Source organism: Chelon labrosus, assembly GCF_963514085.1.
Source record: "Chelon labrosus genome assembly, chromosome: 19".
NCBI lineage: Eukaryota > Metazoa > Chordata > Actinopteri > Mugiliformes > Mugilidae > Chelon > Chelon labrosus.
This window is the reverse complement of record NC_140352.1, coordinates 1,819,785-1,840,019: the sequence shown is the minus strand read 5'-3', so window position 1 is coordinate 1,840,019 and position 20,235 is coordinate 1,819,785. Positions and strand designations below refer to the sequence as shown.

Below are 20,235 nucleotides of genomic sequence, written 5' to 3'. Positions count from 1 at the left end.
ACCTAACCACCACAGATTCATGATCCCAACTTGAGTTTTAAACATTCATTCATTTTCTGTCACTGCTCGTCCTGTTAAAGTTCTGATATTGAGATTTGAATCAACACTTCTCGTGGAGACCGTACCCTCTTCACAACACTCTGGACCTGCCGGCTGTATTTAGAATCACCAATGAACCTAACCAGCGTGTCTTGGGACGGTGGGAGGAAGCTGGAGAACCTGGAGAGAACCCACGCAGACACAGGGAGAACATGGATTAGAACCCAGAACCTTCTGGCTGGGAGGCATCAGTGCTAACCACCACACCACTGTGCTGCCAAATTTTCAACAGACATTTTAGAAATATCCATTAGTGAGCTTTAGACATTTTATCTTGGTGTCTAACGGTGTAGAAGACATTATAGTCCAGTTACAAACATCCAGTGAGCATTCAGAGCCATGAAGACACTCCACACTGACCTTCAGGACGTCACCGTGACCTTGTCTGAAACAACTCGCCTGTGTATGTGGAGCAGAAAGCAGAGGTGTAGCCAGGTAGGCGTCACACACTCACACACCTACAGACGTCTATTCTCCTCTTCACGTTCAGCCCACTCACCGCCGTCCTCTCCTCAGATCCACGTCTGTGATTCATCAGCGGCGCGCTCTGACATTCAGGTTCCTGTCTGTGAGCCGCCCACTCCCACACAGAGTGGGTCCAGAGTGGGTCCATTCAGAGGGACGACGGCGATGTGAAGTGAATTCAAGTGGCGTGGTGGAGATAGTTCAGGCCATTTCTGGGTTCCTGAACACTGGAGCTAAAATAAATTCAGTTATACATAGAAACAGTGTCCTCTTATCTCATCTGTGGTTTTGTCCTGCTGTTAAACAGCCTTCTATATTTATGATGGGGCAAATTATGGTGGCGCTTCACGTACGAGACATAAATAGAAGAAACCGGAGAGAGTGGGAGTTTATATTGTCTGGATTTAAACTTAATTTCTAGAGAGAGAGGTCCGACCTTTTCTCCCCAGACTGGACATCAGTGAGGGTCAACGTCTTATAGGAGGAGAATCTGAGGAGGCCGGTTCCAAACTGGGAAGACCACTTCTTCAATGATCTCTGTGATGTTGAAACAGGAAAGAGACAAACGGCCGCTATAAACTCAGAAGAGCTGATTTTGATCAGCACCAGTTTGTGGATTTATTAGTTATACTCACAACTGGACTTCCTGAGGAACCGAGCCCAGAACATCATCCACTCTCATCTTAAACACTGGAGTACCACAGGGACGTGTCCTCAGACCCTCGACTGATCCCCCACTTATAACAAGACAACAACCTGGACCTGAACATCACCAGAACAACGAAGATGATACTGGACTTCAGGAGGTCAAGGTGCTCTGAGCACCCCTTCCTCTACATACATGGGGGGAGGTGTCCCAGCCGACCTCACCTGGACTTCACACATCCTCCATCAGGTGATAAAAGCTCAAGAGAGACTCTACTACCTGAAGAACTTCTACCAGTCACCTGACCTACTGCTGCACAGAAGAAGGACCTGCACAACATTTCCACCCATAAGAGACGTCTACAAAAGAAGAACACAGCAGGTTTTTAGAGGATCCCAGTCACCACAGACATCACACAAACATTCAGGTGGCAGGAGTAAGGATGCTAAGGGAAATGAAAGTCACCCTCTCTATGCCTTAGAGGTTTTCAGGAAGAGGCTCATCCCTCCAAAGTGCTGGAAAGAGAGGTCTGTCTGCAGCCATGAGGCTTTTTAACGATAGGTAGCTTTCATCCCAGGTGTGCAACTGTTTTTATCCCTAATGTTGTATTTATATTTTTATTTATTTCTTGTTTATTTATTCTCATGTATCATGTGTCGTATGGTGCTGCAACACTACAATTTCCTTTTAAAGGAGACATGAAGCACCCACCTAGTCTCGGTGGCAAAAACACTTTAGGAACAACTAAAAAAAAAAACCTGAAGAACAGCACAAGGTGTTGACCTGGCCTCCAAATTCACTAGATCCCAAACTGATCAAGTATCTGTGGGATGATCCACAGAGGCCCCTCCCCTCAACCCATAGGACCCAGTGGTTGTAGAATAAATAACAGGAATTCAATCCAGTTTAACAAACTACATCCTATAAAACGATGTGACGCTGTTTCATCATCAACTGAACATTAGAACAACCGTGAAGGAGGATTTACTGCAGCGCTGTTACATCACAACAGACTCACTAGTACCTAATGTTGTAGCTGTAACCACTCGTCACCTCCACAACAGCTTCCTCAGAGATCTGTCGCCACCTTGTGTTCAATCTATGAATAATAATAAAGTCTAAAATCTCAGTGACAATAAAAAACACTTTTATTGTAAAAAGAATGAAGAGAGAGAGAGAGAAAGAGAGAGAGAGAGAGAGAGAGAGAGGTACAATTTAAGACAACCAGTTGGATGCTGATTAATGAGAGTATGACTCATCAGCGTTGTCAGATTAACTGATTTACAGATTAGTCTGATGGATCTTCAAACACACACAAGCCTCCAGGATGTAGGTCGTCATTCCCACAGCCAATCACAGCTCAGCGAAGTAACCACAGCGTTCATAAATACCACTCAGGTGGCAGAGACCAGGGTCCCGTTCTGAGCCGTTACCGTCCCGTCTGGGCTCCAGAGGTGATAAAAGAAAAACACAGCGGTGATATGATCAGAGCTTCCTCCAATGACACTCAGCTAATCCACAAGGGGAGCACAGAATGAGATTAGTTAAGCAGCTTGAGGAGAGGTCAGGCCCAGAGAGTATTCTGTGAAACAGACGCCAATGTTTCGGCAGAAAAAGAGTTCACCGCGAAGACGAGGCCCCGTCCCGGGACAAAGGAGACGGAAGAGTCAGCTCAGACAAATCAGAAGAAATAAAGTTAGCTGTCAGTGCTGCGGTTCAGCTGAGACCCAAAGTGTTCAATTGTTTTATTATTATTAGAATAAAACTGCTAAAAAATGTATTTGGGGACAAATCTGATGTAATCTGATTACATGAAGATAAGAGAAACCAAAATCTGAAATATAAAAATAAAAGAAGAGACGTGCTGCAGACAGAGTCCATTAAATGTGTTACTGACACAGACTGTGGATTATTAATCTTCATCTAAATATGGAGAATCGGGGGGGGGGGGGGGGGGGGCGAGGCTCTGGGACCAGAGGGTTCTGGTTTCTATTGTCTGGAACAGAAACTAGAACCTTAACTCCTCTTTCACCTCTAGTTGAGATCTAGCGTCTGAGCTCAGATAAAAGCTGAGTTTGTTCTGCTGCAGACTTTTTATTTAAATCTGATTTAACCTCGTCTGTTGACATGGAGCTAGAAACTGAGAGAAATAAAAACCACAGTACGACCCAATAAAACTTAAGTCTAGTAATTTAGGTGAGGCGACCGTTGAGGCAGCGTGAGGGGAACGTGACGAGTTAAGATGAGCTCCTTGGACATGCAGGTCGGGTCAGTTCAGGGTAAACACGGAGCGAGAACATCAAATAATCTAAGGTTAGGCACAAGTATCTGATCTCACAGGTCTTCATGGTTCAATGTGTGGAGGGCGCGGCCGTGAACCGGGCGGCCCTTCACCGGGACGTCCCAGAGGGAGCCCGGGTATCTGTCCGACAGGCCGCTGAAGCAGAGAGTTCTCCGGCTGATGGTCGGGGTGGTCGTGAAGTTTCTTCAGCAGTGAGCGTGTCAGCAGACGGCGGCGGTCACGAGGCTACACAGCGAGCATCTCCCGCTCCGGCTTCTTCCTGGGACGGTCCCGCTCTGAAACGAAAACACAGGACGGATCAGTTTAAAACCACTCAGGGGACGTGGTAAAGACACGTCTGACGGCTGATGAGCAGATGTGGAGCGTTGATACGTCACCGTGTGATAAACATCTGACAAGAGTCTTTAAAAACATTCTGTCGCTTCACTTCTGTTGAGTTTCAACCATCTAGAAAAACTACAACGTAAAGAATCTGATTTCTGTTTTATTTTATTTTATCAGTTGATTCGTGGATCAGTTAGATCACTAGATGTTTAGGATCACCAGTGAACCCAACACCTGAGAGGACCCCACAGCCGGCCAGAGGGTTTCAACCCACAACCTTTAGCTGTGATGCTAACCGCTGCTAACAGCTGCTAACACCCACTCAGAGCAGAACGTTCATGTAAATCTACCTGCTTTAGTTTTAGAGGACTGACAGAGAGAAGAGCTGACATGCTAGCTGTTAGCATCTCCGTTAGCATCTGCTCTGGAGTCTTTTCTCCTGAACAGCTGATGAGGACGCAGCGATGACAGAGAGTCTCAGAGTCTCTCTTTAACGAGTTTCTGATGTTTGGATTCATCTTTTTAATAAACACTGAGACGCGTCGACGTCGTTGCAGCTTCAGATGTTCGTCTGACGGAGGAGACGAGACATCGGATGTCAAGAATGTAAACAAACCAGGACAGGTCTAACAAGATAGAGACTGATAAGATGTCCGTGGGTCACATGAGGACCGTCCGTCCTTCAGCCTGTCCTCGTCACACTGTCGCTGGTTTGTTTCTTGTTCATTAAACGACAACAGTTCTGAACTCGACAACACACCTGGCTTCTCATCCACGGCGTTCGGGACGTCCGGCAGCTCGTCTGCAGGAACCTCAGGAAGCTCCACGTCTCCCTGAGAGACGGATCAGAGTGGAAACAAGATCAGATGGAGTTCTGCTCTCACGTCCCGTTAGTGTCTGTACCTGTGGTCCAATGATCAGATGAGATCAAACTCACCTGAGTGATGGCCTCCAGCTCAGCCAGGACAGCGTCTTCATCCTCCTGGGTCAAGGAGCCGGCCAGCATCTCGTCTATTTGCTGCAGGACGACGAGAAGAAAAACAATAAACTCAAGAAGGACATTTCACATCAGAGGAAACAGATCTGAGTCCAGAATGAGAGACTCACCCTTTGGTACTCGATGGAGTCTTGAGTTTCATCCATGATCCGTTCCACTTCTTCAATGGACATCACCTGAGGAGAGAACCAGTCAGACACGGTCCACATCTGGAACAAAGGCTCAGCACCTCTGGAACCTTTTTTTTTTTTCTCCACATCACTTACCTCGTGCATTTTCTTCAGACATTCATTTCCAACCTTCAACCCGTCGAAGACTTTCCTCTCGATCTGAGCAAACTCCAGGTCCTGAACCTGGAACCAGAAGCAAAGAGAGGAACCGTTAAGACTGTTCTCTTTAACGAGGGTCCGGGCCGAGGGTCCGGGCAGCGCTGCCGTCGCTCACCATGCGCTCCAGGTTGCTGATCTGGTTCTCGGTCTTGTCGAGGAGCTGATCCTGGTAGCGCTTCTTCTTCAGGAGGAGGAGAGCTTTGCTGTTTGGAGGGAAACACAGGAACTGGTTTAAACTAACACCAACTATTAAAATGCTCTGAAGAAAAAAAAGCAAAGTTGTTGGAGGATCTAGAGAACTGTGCAAAAGGTTTCACCACTAGACTGAATCATTGAACCAGAACAGACACCAGACAGAGTCATGGAGAGATTAAACCCTGATCTGATCTGATCTGATCTGTAGCGTACAACACAAACTGAATTAAATTACTGAACATTTAGATTTTAAACTAATTTATTTGATTCTTTATCTGCTGCCAGACAAGAAGGAAACGATCATTTCTCTGACATGTTTATCTCATGTGAACATTTGCAGTAATATTTATTTTTGGTGCAATAAATACCCTGCAGCGTCTTAAAGGGATCTGTATCCTGAGTTCTACTTATACTTTATTCTATCCAGGTCTTATTCTTCCTTCTTTTCATACATACCTCTGTGGTTTATTTTAGCAGCTGTACTGAATGTTTTAATAAACATTTCTGATGTGATACTCACTCCTTCTTGCCGTTCTTCAGCAGCTGCTTGGCTAACAGTCGCTCCTTCTCCAGCTGCAGGTTGAGCCTCTTCTGATATTGCCTCAGTTTATCTCTTTGCTGTTTCAGTTGCTGCAATGAGGAAACAGACGTCAATCATCAACCTGGTAGATCCACACTCACCTACAAACCAGTCCATCGACACACAGCTGATTATTATTATTATTGTTCTTATTTTAGGTTTAGATGCTGAAGCTGTCAAACCTGAAAGTTTACTGTCAAACATAGTAAACATCAGTTAGGTTATCTGTTTTATAAAGCTCTGATTTTAACAGTAAAATCCTGTATAGTTAAGTTATTTTTCATAAACAGTGAAGCCGAATTGAAGAGAAGATCCTGATCAGTGATTAAATGTTGTGTTTCTGTTGATCATCGTGTCTGTGTTTGACTCCAGAGGTGAACGTCGTTAAATCCGCAGACTTGTCAAAGCGTTTCGGTGAAGTTTGCTCTGGGCAGAACGCCCAGCGCCGAGGCTGACATTAACTCTCCAGTTAGCATGCTAACGCTAGCCAGCTAGCAAGGCGCGAGACACTCACCAAAATGGCTTTGTCTTGTTCCGTCACGCGGGTTTGTTTCTTCTTTCCGAACAGGTTTCCCATCCTGACACAGCATACCAGCCTCCACCAAGACCAGGGGGGAATGTGAAACTGTTTCTGGCTCAAACTGTTCTCAGGAGGCTAACGTCTGGAGCTGCTCCTCCATTATTTGTGTAGTCATCTGTGTCCACACCCACATCAGGAAGGACGGCAACAGGGGAGGGACAAAACAGTCCACGAGGAAAGAACCGTAGTGAAGTTAGTTTGAAGTTGGATATTGGACACATAGACATATATACATTGGACAGACATCAGCTCTGGGTAAACCTCTTCTTCTTTAGGAGGACAGTGAGACTCTGAGCAAGTCACTCCAGCATTTAAAGTGCACCCGTACTACAGACTGTACGGTAAACACACGGACATAGAAGACGGCTACAGCGTGTACCGACTTCCTGTTTTCAAAATAAAAATGTGGGCTATTTAAAGCAGAGATACTGTGTGTTCAGAGATATTGAGAAGGTATTGGGCTAAAACAAGAGGTGTATCTCATTCAGCCAGTGTAGTGACATGATCCAACACTGATTTGGAGTCAGCTGATCACATGACCTGGAAGCTATTGAGCTAAAATGCCAATATTTACATATAAAAATGAATAAAAGATTTAAAATGTAAAAACAAGAGATGTATCTCATGCAGCCAGTGTAGTAGCATGATCCTACACTGATTTGGAGTCAATTGATCACAGGACCTGGAAGCTATTGAGCTAAGATGCTAATATTTACACATAAAAATTAATAACAAATATTTTGAGATTTAAAATGTAAAAACAAGAGGTGTATCTCATGCAGGCCATGGAGGACTATGATCATACACTGATTTGGAGTCAATTCATCACATGACCTGGAAGTTATTGAGCTAAAATGCTTTTTTTGCACTGCCTTTTTGCACGAAACCACTACCTCACCATCTCATAGTTTAAGCAATTATTTATATGTAGAGTTTATTCCACTGTTGGCAAACTATATACACAGAATGTATTTAGATTTCTGTTTTTTTCTTTATATATTTTTCAGAGCATTGTTATTTTGTATATATTTTTCACATTTGTATTGTGTTTCTTTTTGGTAACTCTTTTTTAACCATGTCGAAGTCGTCATTGTCTTCTGTATATATATTTGCCAAATTCCGTGCTACTGTGACAAGGAAATTTCCCATAGTGGGATTAATAAACATGTCTTATCTCATCTCATCTTATTTATACATAAACATTGATAAAAAAAAAAATTCTTAGACTTTTAAAATGTAATAACAAGACGTGTATCTCATCCAGCATCCAACATGAGGACCATCACACGTTAATAAAAATAGCCTGTATCTGTATCTTAACCATCCACTGGACTAATATGTTAACAACATTTATTTTATTTTATTTTTAACTTAAAAAAGGGGGCCGTTTTAATATGATTCAGTCCCATCTGTTAGTTACTTGTATAATTTCAGCTTGTGAAAAGTACAAGTTTCTTAAAACAGACTTCTACAGCTTTTATTCTGAAATTGTGAAGTTCCGGTGACCTGTCTTCAAATCAGCCGAGGGGCGGGGCCTGAGATTAAAGGCAGGAGACGCTGCAGGATGTAGTCGATGTACTAATACAGTCTTCACTTACAACTTGTTAACTGTGGTGTTGAACATGGGCCGCTTCAAAAAAGGGCAGAGACAGAGGACGACAGACATGTGGGGTAAAGCTGGGGGGACAGAAACCATTGTCCGGTCTTTCAAGCGTTACCGTATTTATGAGATAAATGTCCCAGCAGACGCTTGGACATCACTCACACTTCATTTATTTCAAACCACCCAAAGAAAGTACGTCGATTGGGTGAAAATCGTCTGGAGGCAGAACAGACGAGGAGTCCAGACAGCTGTGCTTAATGCAGGTAATAACACACAAACGGGTGAACGCGCTCATTTCAACACTGTACAGTTAGCGTGTGTGTGTGTGTGTGTGTGTGTGTGCGTGGCACGAATATCAGCATTTCAGCTCAATAGCTTCCACGTCATGTGATGAATTGACTCCATATCAGTGTGGGATCATGTTACTACACTGGCTGCATGAGATACACCTCTTGTTTTAGCCCAGTACCTCCTCAATATCTCTAAACACAGTATCTCTGCTTTAAATAGCCCACATTTTTATTTTGAAAACAGGAAGTCGGTACACGCTGTAGCCGTCTTCTATGTCCGTGTGTTTACCGTACAGTCTGTCCAATATCCAACTTAAAACTAACTTCACTGCGGTGAGGAACGAAACTATTCTCTATTAAGAAGAGCTTTTAGTAAACTGGCTTTTATCAAGCCACGAAACTCTTTTATAATAATTATTTTTGCTGAAATTGAATTAAATATCAGTACTAACTGTATAAAGTGACTATATGTGGATATATGTGGTTACACGAGTTTTCACTGCCCTCCAGTGGCCAAACTGAGGAACTACACTATACCATTAATCAAGGTACCGTCAATGCACAATCACTGCATTTCATTTTATTTAGTGAAAAAGTTTTACACAGAACATTCAAATAAAAATAACACAAAAAACTAAATGTAGAGACTCAAACCTTCACCAGTGAAATAAAGCTCGCTATACTTCCTGCGTGTCATCTGGAGGGAGGACAGAAACACTTCACACAGTGGTATGGGTGAATTTAACCAGTAAATATGAAAGATTTAAATTAATCAGACCTTTTAAAGCTGAGCTTCAAGAGCAGCAGTTTGATGCTGTGTGATAGAAACCAAACCATTGTATGTTTTGTGTCCATGAGAACCAAATAATTCATTGTTTACTTCCTGGACGGCTTGATGGGAAAATGATTTTTGTAAATTTTGTGTCAAATTTTTGAAAAAATGTGTTTTGCTGAGTTTTAGAATAAATGAACACCAACATTGAACATCAGTGTGAAGATACATCACGTCACAGATGTCCATTATGTGTCTGTGTTTCAGTGTTACCTGCAGATGTCCAGCAGCTGTTAGTGGTTAAAGAAGAATTTCTCCCTAAATGGAGTCCCAGTCTGGAAGAACAAAAACCAGAACTCCTCCACATAAAGGAGGAACAGGAGGAACTCTGGGTCAGTCAGGTGGGAGAGCAGCTTAATGGGCTGGAGGAGGCTGATATCACCAGGATCCCATTCACTGATGTTCATGTGAAGACTGAAGCTGATGACGAGAAACCTCAGGCCTCACAGCTTCAACAAAGTCAACCTGAAGACAACAGAAAGACGGAGTCTCCAACCAACAGCTCAGATAAAGACATGCAAACAGAAAGTGATGAGGACGACTGTGGAGGACCAGAACCAGCCAGGATCCCAGATCCAAACCTGCATTTACAATCAAATAACTATGAAAACTTCTCAGACTCTCCTGACCCTGAAGTCAGCGATGCTCCTGATGTTGATTGGCAGGCACCTGTAACAGATTCTGGACCTGAGACTGAACACAGTAACAGTGGTTGGACGGAGACCATGGCAGCTGAGTCAGGTGTGAATACCCCGAAAAACAAACGGACACATCCATCAGGAAGCTGTTTGCTTAAAAACAAATGTTTTAAACTGAGATCAAATGTAGATTCACAAACAGAAATCCAAACAGATGAGAAAGCATTTAGCTGTGGTGTTTGCAGTCACAGATTTAGACTAAAACAAAATCTTAAGACCCATATGCGAGTTCACACAGGAGAGAAACCATTTCATTGTGATGTCTGTGGTAAACGATTTCGACATCATAGCAGTTTTAAAGCACACTGTAGAATTCACACAGGAGAGAAACCATTTCATTGTGATGTCTGCGGTAAAAGATTTCGACATCCTAACAGTTTTAAAGGACACTGTAGAATTCATACAGGAGAGAAAGCATCTGTTTGTGGTGTTTGTGGGAAAAGATTTACACAACAGCAAAATCTGAAAAGACACATGAGAGTTCACACTAGCGAGAAACCCTTTAGTTGTGGTGTTTGTGGGAAAAGATTTACACAACAGCAAAGTGTGAAAAGACACATGAGAGTGCACGATCGAGAGAAACCATTTGCTTGTGATGTTTGTGGTAATAGGTACGATCTAAAAACAAACTTGAAGAAACACATGATAGTGTACACAGGGGGGAGACCATTTAGTTGTGACATGTGTGGGAAAAGATTTAGACGGAAAGAACATCTTAAAAAGCACAGAAGTAGCCACACGGGAGAGAGACCATTTGGTTGTAGCGTATGTGGGAAAATGTTTAACCAGAAGACTCATCAAAACGCACATGATCGTTCACACAGGAGAGAAACCACATGGCTGTGAACTTTGTGGAAATAAATTTGTACATCACCATGATCTCGAGTTACACATGAGAGAAACCGTTTTGCTGTGAAGTTTGTGGGAAAACCTTTAGTCAGCAGGGAAGTCTAAACAGACACAGCAGAATCCATCCAGAGTAGACGTTGTACAGCGGTAGGGTGTTTCATGAAAGACTGTTCATTGAAGTGTGTTGATTAGATGTACTCCCCTCTGATCTCTTCATTTGACGATCTTTGTTCTTCTTCTTCGTGACTGCAGCAGAAATGTTTAATAACCTGAATACATATTGAGTGAAGTAACTGCAATGGTACATTTAATGAACATTAGTTATGCTGCAAACTTAAGAACAGTTATGCAGGTCTGTATTTATTTTATTATTTTATGTATGTTTTGCAGTTAATTTGATAAATTCATGTTTCTCTAATCTGGTATCTAGTTCTTCTTAACACAGCCATGTTTTGACATTATTGATCTTCTTGTCCATGTTCTCCAGTCTGATCAGTCTTTAAATTCATAATAAGTCTGTCATTCTGCCTTAAGACCGTTTGTCGTGTGTGAAAAGTTTCAAACATCTACAGCTGTTTTTGTATATAGTGTCTATTGCTGTATTTTTTGTTTCTTTAAAAGTGTTTCGTTCCATGTCATGCAGCTCAAAGGTGCCTTAAATTTCCCCCCGGGGACAAATAAAAGTTTTTTGAATGTGAATCTGAATCTCTACCTCATACTGGTTGACTAGAGCATCTCAGTTGAAGTTATCTCCACCATCAGTACCGTGATGACGTTCTTCTTATCTGAGTCTAACCGCAACAATATTCAATAAGTCTTGGTTCTTTGATAAATTCGCTCCTCACTTTGAAACGATATCTCTCTATTGAATCTGACACCGTGAGAGCTACCTACTGTTTGTTGACCAAGAATCAAAAGCTGTTTCATGGACAGGTGGAAACTATTCCAGTCGATCAACGTGGTAAAAGGTCTGGAGTTGATTCCATGTGTGGCGTTCGTAGGATTTCTTACTGCAGGTGAAAGAGGCCATCTAATTCATCAGAGAGAAAACTGGAACATCAGGAGTAGCTGAATCTAAAGTTTGGTACACTCTATAACCCTAACTCATAAACATAATGTATATGAATGCCAAATGAATGTTTATCAGATTTAAGATGAGAGGTTACTCTCATTACATGACCGTTATATGAGTATGTTTCGTAAAACATCCTTGTGTCAGTGTCAAAACATACATGGAGATATGGAGACAACGGATTTCAAACAGGAAATTATGAAACAAGTTCAAAATAAACACAAAACCATGATAGGTGGTTTGTCAAGATAAGGTTTTCAATAAATAAATAAAAACTAAGTTGGCAGATTGTTTCTCACTTAATGATCTTTATTGATATAAGGCTATTCGTTAATACTATTGCAATAATCTGATTACTGACAATGACATTCAGTAACTGTGCAAACAACATTACTTGTAGTGTAATCAGTGAATTATATTGATTGATTGTACAATAATATGCATATGTGAAACCAAACAGGACATACCGCAGACACTAAGCCTTCTGCTACGGTACAAACGTGGAAGTCATCAGATACGCCTACGCCCAGGACGATAGACATCAATCAGCTCAGACAGCAGCTTTAGTTAAGGCTAGTTTTCACATCATCATCTGTGTTTTAAATCTCTACAGCTTCATGTTTAGCTGGAGTCACTTAGATTCTATGTGACAGTAACTTTGTCCACGTGTCCCTTCAAACAGAACCGTCATGTCAATATTTCACCACAATCAAATGGTTTCTTTACAGCGTGAACTCTCATGTGTGTCTTTAAATTACCCTCTTTTACAAATCGATAACCACAAACATCACAACCGAATGGTTTCTCCTTTGAATGGACTCTCATGTGTCTCTTCAAATTTCCCTGTTGTGTAAATTTTTTTGCACACACGTCACAGCCAAAGAGTTTCTCTCCTGCGTGAAGTCTCATGTGGATCTTTAGATTTCCATTTCGGTTAAATCGTTCACCACAAACTGCACATCCGAAGGGTTTCTCTCCGGTGTGGACTCTGGTGTGCGTCCTCAGACTTCCCTGGTTTGTGAATCTTATATTGCACACGTCACACGCAAATGGTTTCTCTCCTGTGTGGACTATCATGTGTCTGCTAAGGTTATAGTGATGTCCAAATCTTTTTTGACAAACATTACAACTAAATGGTTTCTCTCCCGTGTGAACTCTCATGTGTGTCTTAAGATGTGTGTTTCGGGTGAATCTTTGTCCACAGACGTCGCAGCCAAATGGTTTTTCTCCAGTGTGAAGTCTCATATGAGCCTTAAGGTGACAGCTTTGGTTAAATCGTTGTCCACACAAATCACAGCCGAGTCGTTTCACCGCTGCGTGAACTTTCATCTGTGAATCTACATTTTTCTTCAGTCTAAAACAGTTTTTATTAACCAAACGTCTTTGAAGAGACAACTTGTTTTTCTGGGATTTCTGAGTATTTACACTCGAGTCGGGCGTCCAGAGACAACTGTCACTGTGTTGATTCTCAGGTCCAGAATCTGACAAAGGTTCCTGCCAGTCGTCTTCATAACTAACTTCCGTTTCACAAGAGTTTAGATCAGTATGTGGTTTTAAAAGAGTGTTTGGATCTGGGTTCCTGGCTGGTTCTGGTTCTGGTGCACCAAAGTCTTCTCCACCACTTTGTGATTTCACCCGTTTAGCTGAGCTGCTGGTTGGAGTCTCTGGTCCTCTGGTGTCTTCAGTCTGGCTTTGATTAAGCTGTGAGGACGGAGGTTCCTCTTCATCATTTTCACTTTTCACAGCAGTGAATGAGAACCTGGCGATATCCTCCAGCACGTTGAGGTGTTCTTGCTCCTGACTGGCCCAGGGTTCTTCCTGTTCCTCCTTGATGTGGATGGGTTCTGGGTCCTGCTGGTCCAGACTGTTGCTCAGTTTAGGGGAAACTTCTTTTTTAATTTCAGAGAGCTGCTGGACATCTGCAGGTAACAAAAACACAAATGTGTATTATGCACTACTCAGTAATTTCAATGAAACACACAAACAAAAGGACGTCTAGTATGTAACTGCATACATCCTTCCCTCCCAGGTCTAATTAATTTAAAACTGAACTCAAAAGACAGCAACGTTAGCCAGATTAAAATTATTATGCATTTATTGAGTTTTAGCAGTTTGCATTTTTCTCATCAACAGAACACTCCACATTAAAGCTGTGACCGCTCTCTTACCAGATGTTTGGTTGACAACAGTGTCCTGTGCCTGATGGACACCGAGGCGTTTTTCTTCAGTATCACGCTGATGATCCTCTTCGTCCACGGTGTCGGCGCTCAGTTCCTCTCCCGCGTGGACTCTCATGTGTCTCTTAAAGTGTATCTTCTGATTAAAGGTTTTACCACAAACGCCACAACTGAACGGTTTCTCTCCCGTGTGAAGCCTTCTGTGTCGTATAAGATTTGACTGATGTCTAAATCTCTCCTCACAAATGTTACAACAAAATGGTTTCTCCCCGGTGTGAACTCTCAGGTGCGCATTAAGCCCTCCCTTCCTTTTAAACCTTTTCCCACAGACATCACAGCCAAACGGTTGCTCCCCCGTGTGAACTCTCATGTGAGTCTTGAGCCCTCCCTTTCTGTTAAACCTTTGTCCACAGACGTTACAGTCAAATGGTTTCTCTCCCGTGTGAACACTCATGTGTGTCTTAAGATGCGTGTTTCGATAGAATTTTTGACCACAAACATCACAACCGAACGGTTTCTCTCCTGTGTGAACTCTCATGTGTGTCTTCAGAAGAGTGTTTCTGTTAAATTTCTGTCCACAGATCTCGCAGCCAAATGGTTTCTCTCCCGTGTGAACTCTCATATGTGTTTTAAAATTATACTGATGTCTGAATCTTTCGCCACAAACATCACAATGAAATGGTTTCTCTCCCGTGTGGACTCTCATGTGCGTTTTAAAACTATGGTGATGTCCAAATCTTTCGCCACAGACTTCGCAATGAAACGGTTTCTCTCCTGTGTGAACTCTCGTGTGCGTCTTGAGATTTGCCTTTTGGTTAAATCGTTGTCCGCAAACGTCGCAGACAAACGGTTTGTCTTCTGTGTGGACTCTCATCTGTAAATCTACATCCTGATATATTCCTGTACATCTCTTAGTGACCAGACTGCTGGAATGTCTCTTGTTTGGTTTGATCTGACGTGTCAGGTGTCTCTGAAGGGACTGCTTGTACAGAAACTGTTTACCGCACTCAGAGCAGCTAAAGGGTTTTCTGACAGCGGGACCTCCCACATCTCTTCTTTCACCTGATTCTGATTGGTCAGTTTTCTTCCAAACACCAAGTTCACAATCTGACAAAGGGTTCTGCCAACCACCATCATCTTCATCATCATCATCACTGTCTTCAGTCTCAGAAGAGTCTGAAGCCTTTTTATCAGTATTTGGTTGTAAGTGACTGTCTGGTTTTGGGTTCCTGGCTGGTTCTGGTCTACCACAGTCCTCTTCATCAGTTTCTGTTTTCATGTCTTTGTCTGAGCTGCCGGTTGGAGCCTCTGTCTGCCTCTTGTCTTCGGTTTGTTGAAGCTGTGAGGACGGAGGCTTCTCTTCATCATCTTCACTCTTCACATGAACAACAGTGAATGGGACCCTGGTGACATCATCCTCCTCCAGCTGATTAAGCTTCTCTTCCTCCTCTTCCTCCTTTACGTGGAGGAGTTCTAGGTCCTGCTGGTCCAGACCGGGGCTCCATTCGGGGGGGAGCTCTTCTTTAATCACCAACAGCTGCTGGACATCTGCAGGTAACACAAAGACAGAAGCCAAACATCACCATGTGGCTGGGCAGGAGCTTCATCTTTACTGGTAGATGCCAAAAGAATAATTCAACAGAAAGAGGACTGTGGGGAATGAAGTCTGAGATATACCACAGGTACAGGTGTAGCATGTCAGCCAAGTCAACCCAACCTGCTACACAGGTAAGTTTAAGAAACCTGGAGGAGAGCTGTGGACTAAACGCTGACTCTTCTCAGGAATCAACTGTCGCACTCCAGGTGTTTTGTTTTGGTCAGACTAGTAAAGATAACTTCCACTGTCCTTCACTTATCTGCTGCAGATTTCCCCAGTGTTGTATAAATAAAGGCTTCTCTTATTTTACCTGACGGGAACATGATGTGAGGCCTGTGTGATGCTACCTGGTAGTTTAGTCTCTACATGAGTCTGTTCATGTAAGATGTCAACATAAACTAGAAATACTGTACGTCTCCTTTACGTCCTGTCACTGTTAGTAAAGAACTGAGTGTTAATTATCCATCTTCAAACCGACTCAGTTAGCCGTTAGCCGTTATCCGTTATCCGTTATCCGTTAGCCGTTAGCCGTTAGCCGTTAGCCGTTAGCCACACTGAGCCTGAGCCTCTTCTTACCAGGGGTCTGGTTTCTAACAACCTCCTGCGGCTGATGGACACCGAGCCGTTTCATCTCCAGCTTCTCCTCCAGACTCAGACTTCCAGTGTGGAGCTGGTGGAGACGATCCACTCGGTTCATGGCGTCCACGCTCGTGTCTTTATTTATAAATAAACACACCGGAGAGGCTCGTTACCGACGGTTCTCCGGGGGCCTCGCGCCGCCGACCAGCGCTCGGTGCCGGTTACATTCTGTCACATCTGATCCGTGGATGTTTTCTAGGAGCTGGACACAGACTCTGACAGAGAAACACTCTCTGGACTCATTCTGGAGGAAAACACACTGACGGACGTGTTCTCAACAGGCAGCGACACGGACACCTTGAGTCCGCGTCACCATGGCAACCGCAGCCTCCGGCCTGTCAGTTAAAGTCTGTCAGGGTAAATCTAGCCATCTTATTTATTATTGTTTGTATTATTATTACTATTATTAGTGGTAATAGTAGTAATAGAAGTATTTTTAGTTACATTATGATTATTTATATATTTATTTTTGTTAAAAGCGCATTTCCGCTGGCGCGTGGCCCGAGCTAAACTACTTCCGGTTTGACCAGCAGTACTTCCTGTTGTGTGTGTCACCCGAGGCTGTTATTAACTAACCGGAGTCACTGTTATTTTGATCGGAGTCTCGTTTTACTCGTTTCAACATCGTGTCAAAGCAGCTGAACGCTCCTCTGATGAGCCCCGGGACGGGAGGCCCGGACGGTTAGCATTAGCCGTTAGCCGCGGCTCGGGGCGGCGGAGCAGCCCGCAGGATGAACTCCCCCGTGGCGCTGTACACCCAGCTGGCCACAGTCATGGAGTCTCTGGTCCACGCCGCGGTGGCGGAGCTGAAGAAGCTGGTGGAAGACGGGCCGGCGGGGCGCAGGGTCGGGGGCTCCGGGGGCTCCGGGGCCGGCAGCGTGGAGGAGCCGGACAGGATCCAGGCGGAGAGCCGGGACAGCCGGGAGAGCATGGTGAGGAGCGGGGGCGGCTGGAAAACTGGTCCCCAGAGGATCCGCTGCTGGGAAGGCACTTTATTTTTAGGTTCATGTTTGTTGTTTTGGTCGCAGTGGAGTTTCTCTTAAGAGGAAGAGAAATATCTGAAACAAACTAAACTAAACTTAAGTTCCTGCATCAGCATGACTCAACACATCAGCTGATTTTCACACCAGCTCTGAAAAGAACCCAATCAAAACAAATAAAACAAAAATATTATTCATGAAAATGAGCCAATATTACATATCAGTGAGGTGTGACAGTAAATCCACCTCCAGGAAGTTCATTTCAAGACCAAATCAGACTCAGTTTGTTGTGTTTCTGATCAACGTAATGAGAGTTTAGTTTGTGGAAGGACTAAGGAGCTTAATGAGAATATATTTAATATGTTTAAGCTACGTCTGCTCTGCTCAGGTGCTGTTTGCCTCCATCATGGAGACTCTGGGGAACGAGGCTCTGGGGAAGATCATGAACATCGTGGACGAAGCCAAACTGCTGGTGGAGCTGGAGTCGGGCAGGGGCGGCAGGAGACCTCAGACCAGCGTCCTCAACGTCCTCAACAACACACAAGTCGGTATGTACGCAGGCTCCGCCCTCACCCCCCCCCCCCCCCCCCCCCCTCTCTCTCGCCAGTCAGGCACCAATCAGGAGGGCTGTGGCGTGATGATGTCGTACTAACTGTGATCTGTCCGTCGCAGGCCATGAACACTCGTATGGAGTCCCACTGCAGACCAGCGGCGCAGACCGGTCATCTCAGGTGAGACCTTGTTCTGCTGACTCACCTGTGTGTCCGTGGTGCATTCACTGACCCGACTGTGACGTCTGTCTGTCTGTGTCGCAGCAGACAAAAACGGAGGAGGAGGAGGGAGTGGAGACGCCGTTTGTTCTGGCGGTCACCGTTAAAGACGAACATGGGAACATCAACCTGGAAGCCATCGCTGAGAGTGAGTTTAATATCTGACTGTGACTGATACCTGCAGCTTTAACAGATCAGTCTGTTGTGAAACACGTCTCATTCTAGCGCTGAGACACAAAGGCAAGCCTCGACCCAGATGATGAAATCAGTGTTGTGTAATACCGCAGCAGAGATCACAGATCAATGTGTTTCTACAGATTCTTCTATTTGCTGTTTCCAACCAGTTCCTGCACCGTTTAGTGTTAATCATCAGGAATGATTGTCTCTGGCTGGAAATACTTTAAATATCAGTTTATTTATGTTGGTTTTCCATCTGACTCATCCTGTCATGGCTGCAGTTACAGACACCGTGGTTTGTTTTCTTTCAGGAGCTCGAGTCGAAGCTGCTCAGCCGGTCCTGTCTGACCTGGAGCAGTCGCCGCAGAAGAATCCCAAACCACCAGAGTTTCTCCTGCAGAGCGTCACCTGGAAATACTTCATGTGCACGACCTGTGGCAAATCCTTCACGTCACAGAGCAACCTGAAGTCACACCACCGCATCCACACGGGCGAGAAGCCGTTCTCCTGTGTGGTCTGTGGCCGGGCCTTCAGCCAGCGCCAGAGCATGCAGAGCCACATGCGCACACACACCGGCGAGCGGCCGTTCGAGTGTCCGGAGTGCGGCAAGCGTTTCTCCAAGCAGGCGCAGCTCAAGACGCATTCCATCATTCACACCGGAGAGAAACCATATGAGTGCGAAGTCTGCGGCAGCCGCTTCAACCTGCTGCAGAACCTGCACCGCCACGCGCACACCCACACCGGCAAGAAGATCTTTGTCTGCAACGTGTGCGGTAAAGGCTTCACGCGCGCCGTCACCCTCAAAACGCATCAGCTCATACACACCGGGCAGAAGCCCTTCCAGTGTGAACAGTGCCCCAAAACCTTCCGCCACGCCGTCAACCTCAAGAACCACCAGAGGATCCACAGCGATGCGCGTCCCTTCGACTGTGACCTCTGCGGGAAGAGCTTCCGCCAGGCGGTGAACCTGAAGATTCACCGCAGGATTCACACCGGTGAGCGTCCCTTCAGCTGCCAGGAGTGTGGGAAGACATTCAGCCAGCAGAGCAGCCTCATCTCCCACGGACGCACCCACTCTAAGGAGAAACCATTCGAGTGCAGCTCCTGTGACAAGAAGTTCAACAACACCAACAGCCTGAAGCTGCACATGCGCGTCCACACCGGGGAGAAACCGTACAGCTGCGACATCTGCGGCAAGACGTTCAGCCAGGGCAGCCACCTGAGGACGCACAAGAGACACGTCCACGCCGGAGGCAAGCAGTACATCTGTGACAGGTGTGGAAAGAGATACTCGGACCAACGCAACTTGAAGCTGCACAAGTGCGGCTACGCGTGACCGTCGCACACGTTCAGGGATCACTCGAGCAAATCAGGAAGTGAAGCAGAGAGCACAACGAAAATAACACTTGAATGTAATGAGATGATGTTTGTTTCTGACAGATTGTTTTTTTTTTTTTTTTGTCCCAGATTATCAAAAAATATAAAAGATGATGGTTGTAATGATGTGAAGTGGATCTGTCGGACCAATCAGAGCTCACGTGTGTTGAAGTGGGCGGGGCCTCAGTTTAAACACTATTATGCAGGATGATATAAACTCCACCCGTTTAAATACTGACTTCTGTTGGTTGGAACTATGAAATTAAATTATGTTAAACATACATTTTCCTGTAAATGTATAAATATGCACATTGTTCAATTTTGTAATTTTATAGATGATATTTTTCACGCGGTTGAAAAATATATGAATAAAGCATTTCAACATCTGTAGAAAGAGCTTGTTGGTGTTTTTACTCGGGCGTTATTTACATTTAAAGATACTGAAGCTGTACAAAAACACACAGGATTTAATAGTTTGATAGTTTTTACACATTTGTAGTGTTTTACCTACAAATAATAGTAGAAACTACAACACAGCCAATACAGAACAGACTGTACAATTGCAGAAAACATCCGCTTCCATGAAGGAAGCTAAAATAAACCTCATAAAATAGAGAGGAAATGTGTTAATCATGTTTACTTTTTGAAAACTGAGAT

General features: G+C 44.3%; 4 protein-coding genes across 5 annotated transcripts; 2 read left to right on the top strand and 2 right to left on the bottom strand.

Moving 5' to 3' along the window:
* Positions 1-2,340: 2,340 nt before the first annotated feature.
* On the bottom strand, positions 2,341-7,073 carry chmp6b (charged multivesicular body protein 6b). Its single transcript, XM_084567397.1, has 8 exons — positions 6,452-7,073; positions 5,878-5,987; positions 5,278-5,365; positions 5,100-5,186; positions 4,944-5,009; positions 4,774-4,854; positions 4,597-4,669; positions 2,341-3,787 (listed from the first exon to the last, which is right to left on the bottom strand). Exons 1-8 carry the CDS (start codon positions 6,512-6,514, stop codon positions 3,738-3,740), a joined length of 618 nt encoding a protein of 205 aa, XP_084423523.1. The 5' UTR covers positions 6,515-7,073; the 3' UTR covers positions 2,341-3,737.
* Positions 7,074-7,929: 856 nt separating this feature from the next.
* LOC311504363 (uncharacterized protein) lies at positions 7,930-11,590 on the top strand. Its single transcript, XM_084567396.1, has 2 exons — positions 7,930-8,383; positions 9,450-11,590. Exons 1-2 carry the CDS (start codon positions 8,140-8,142, stop codon positions 10,784-10,786), a joined length of 1,581 nt encoding a protein of 526 aa, XP_084423522.1. The 5' UTR covers positions 7,930-8,139; the 3' UTR covers positions 10,787-11,590.
* Positions 11,591-12,093: 503 nt separating this feature from the next.
* LOC311504897 (uncharacterized protein) lies at positions 12,094-16,536 on the bottom strand. The gene is made up of 3 exons (XM_084568235.1): positions 16,212-16,536; positions 14,030-15,586; positions 12,094-13,780 (listed from the first exon to the last, which is right to left on the bottom strand). Exons 1-3 carry the CDS (start codon positions 16,330-16,332, stop codon positions 12,549-12,551), a joined length of 2,910 nt encoding a protein of 969 aa, XP_084424361.1. The 5' UTR covers positions 16,333-16,536; the 3' UTR covers positions 12,094-12,548.
* A 279-nt stretch (positions 16,537-16,815) lies between these two features.
* LOC311504854 (uncharacterized protein) lies at positions 16,816-20,180 on the top strand. 2 transcript variants are annotated; one of them, XM_084568187.1, is made up of 5 exons: positions 16,816-17,206; positions 17,643-17,802; positions 17,927-17,985; positions 18,073-18,172; positions 18,513-20,180. In XM_084568187.1, exons 1-5 carry the CDS (start codon positions 17,006-17,008, stop codon positions 19,535-19,537), a joined length of 1,545 nt encoding a protein of 514 aa, XP_084424313.1. In that variant the 5' UTR covers positions 16,816-17,005; the 3' UTR covers positions 19,538-20,180. The 2 variants fall into 2 exon arrangements, with proteins under 2 accessions (XP_084424313.1, XP_084424312.1); XM_084568186.1 differs by having other exon boundaries at positions 18,070-18,172.
* Positions 20,181-20,235: the final 55 nt, after the last annotated feature.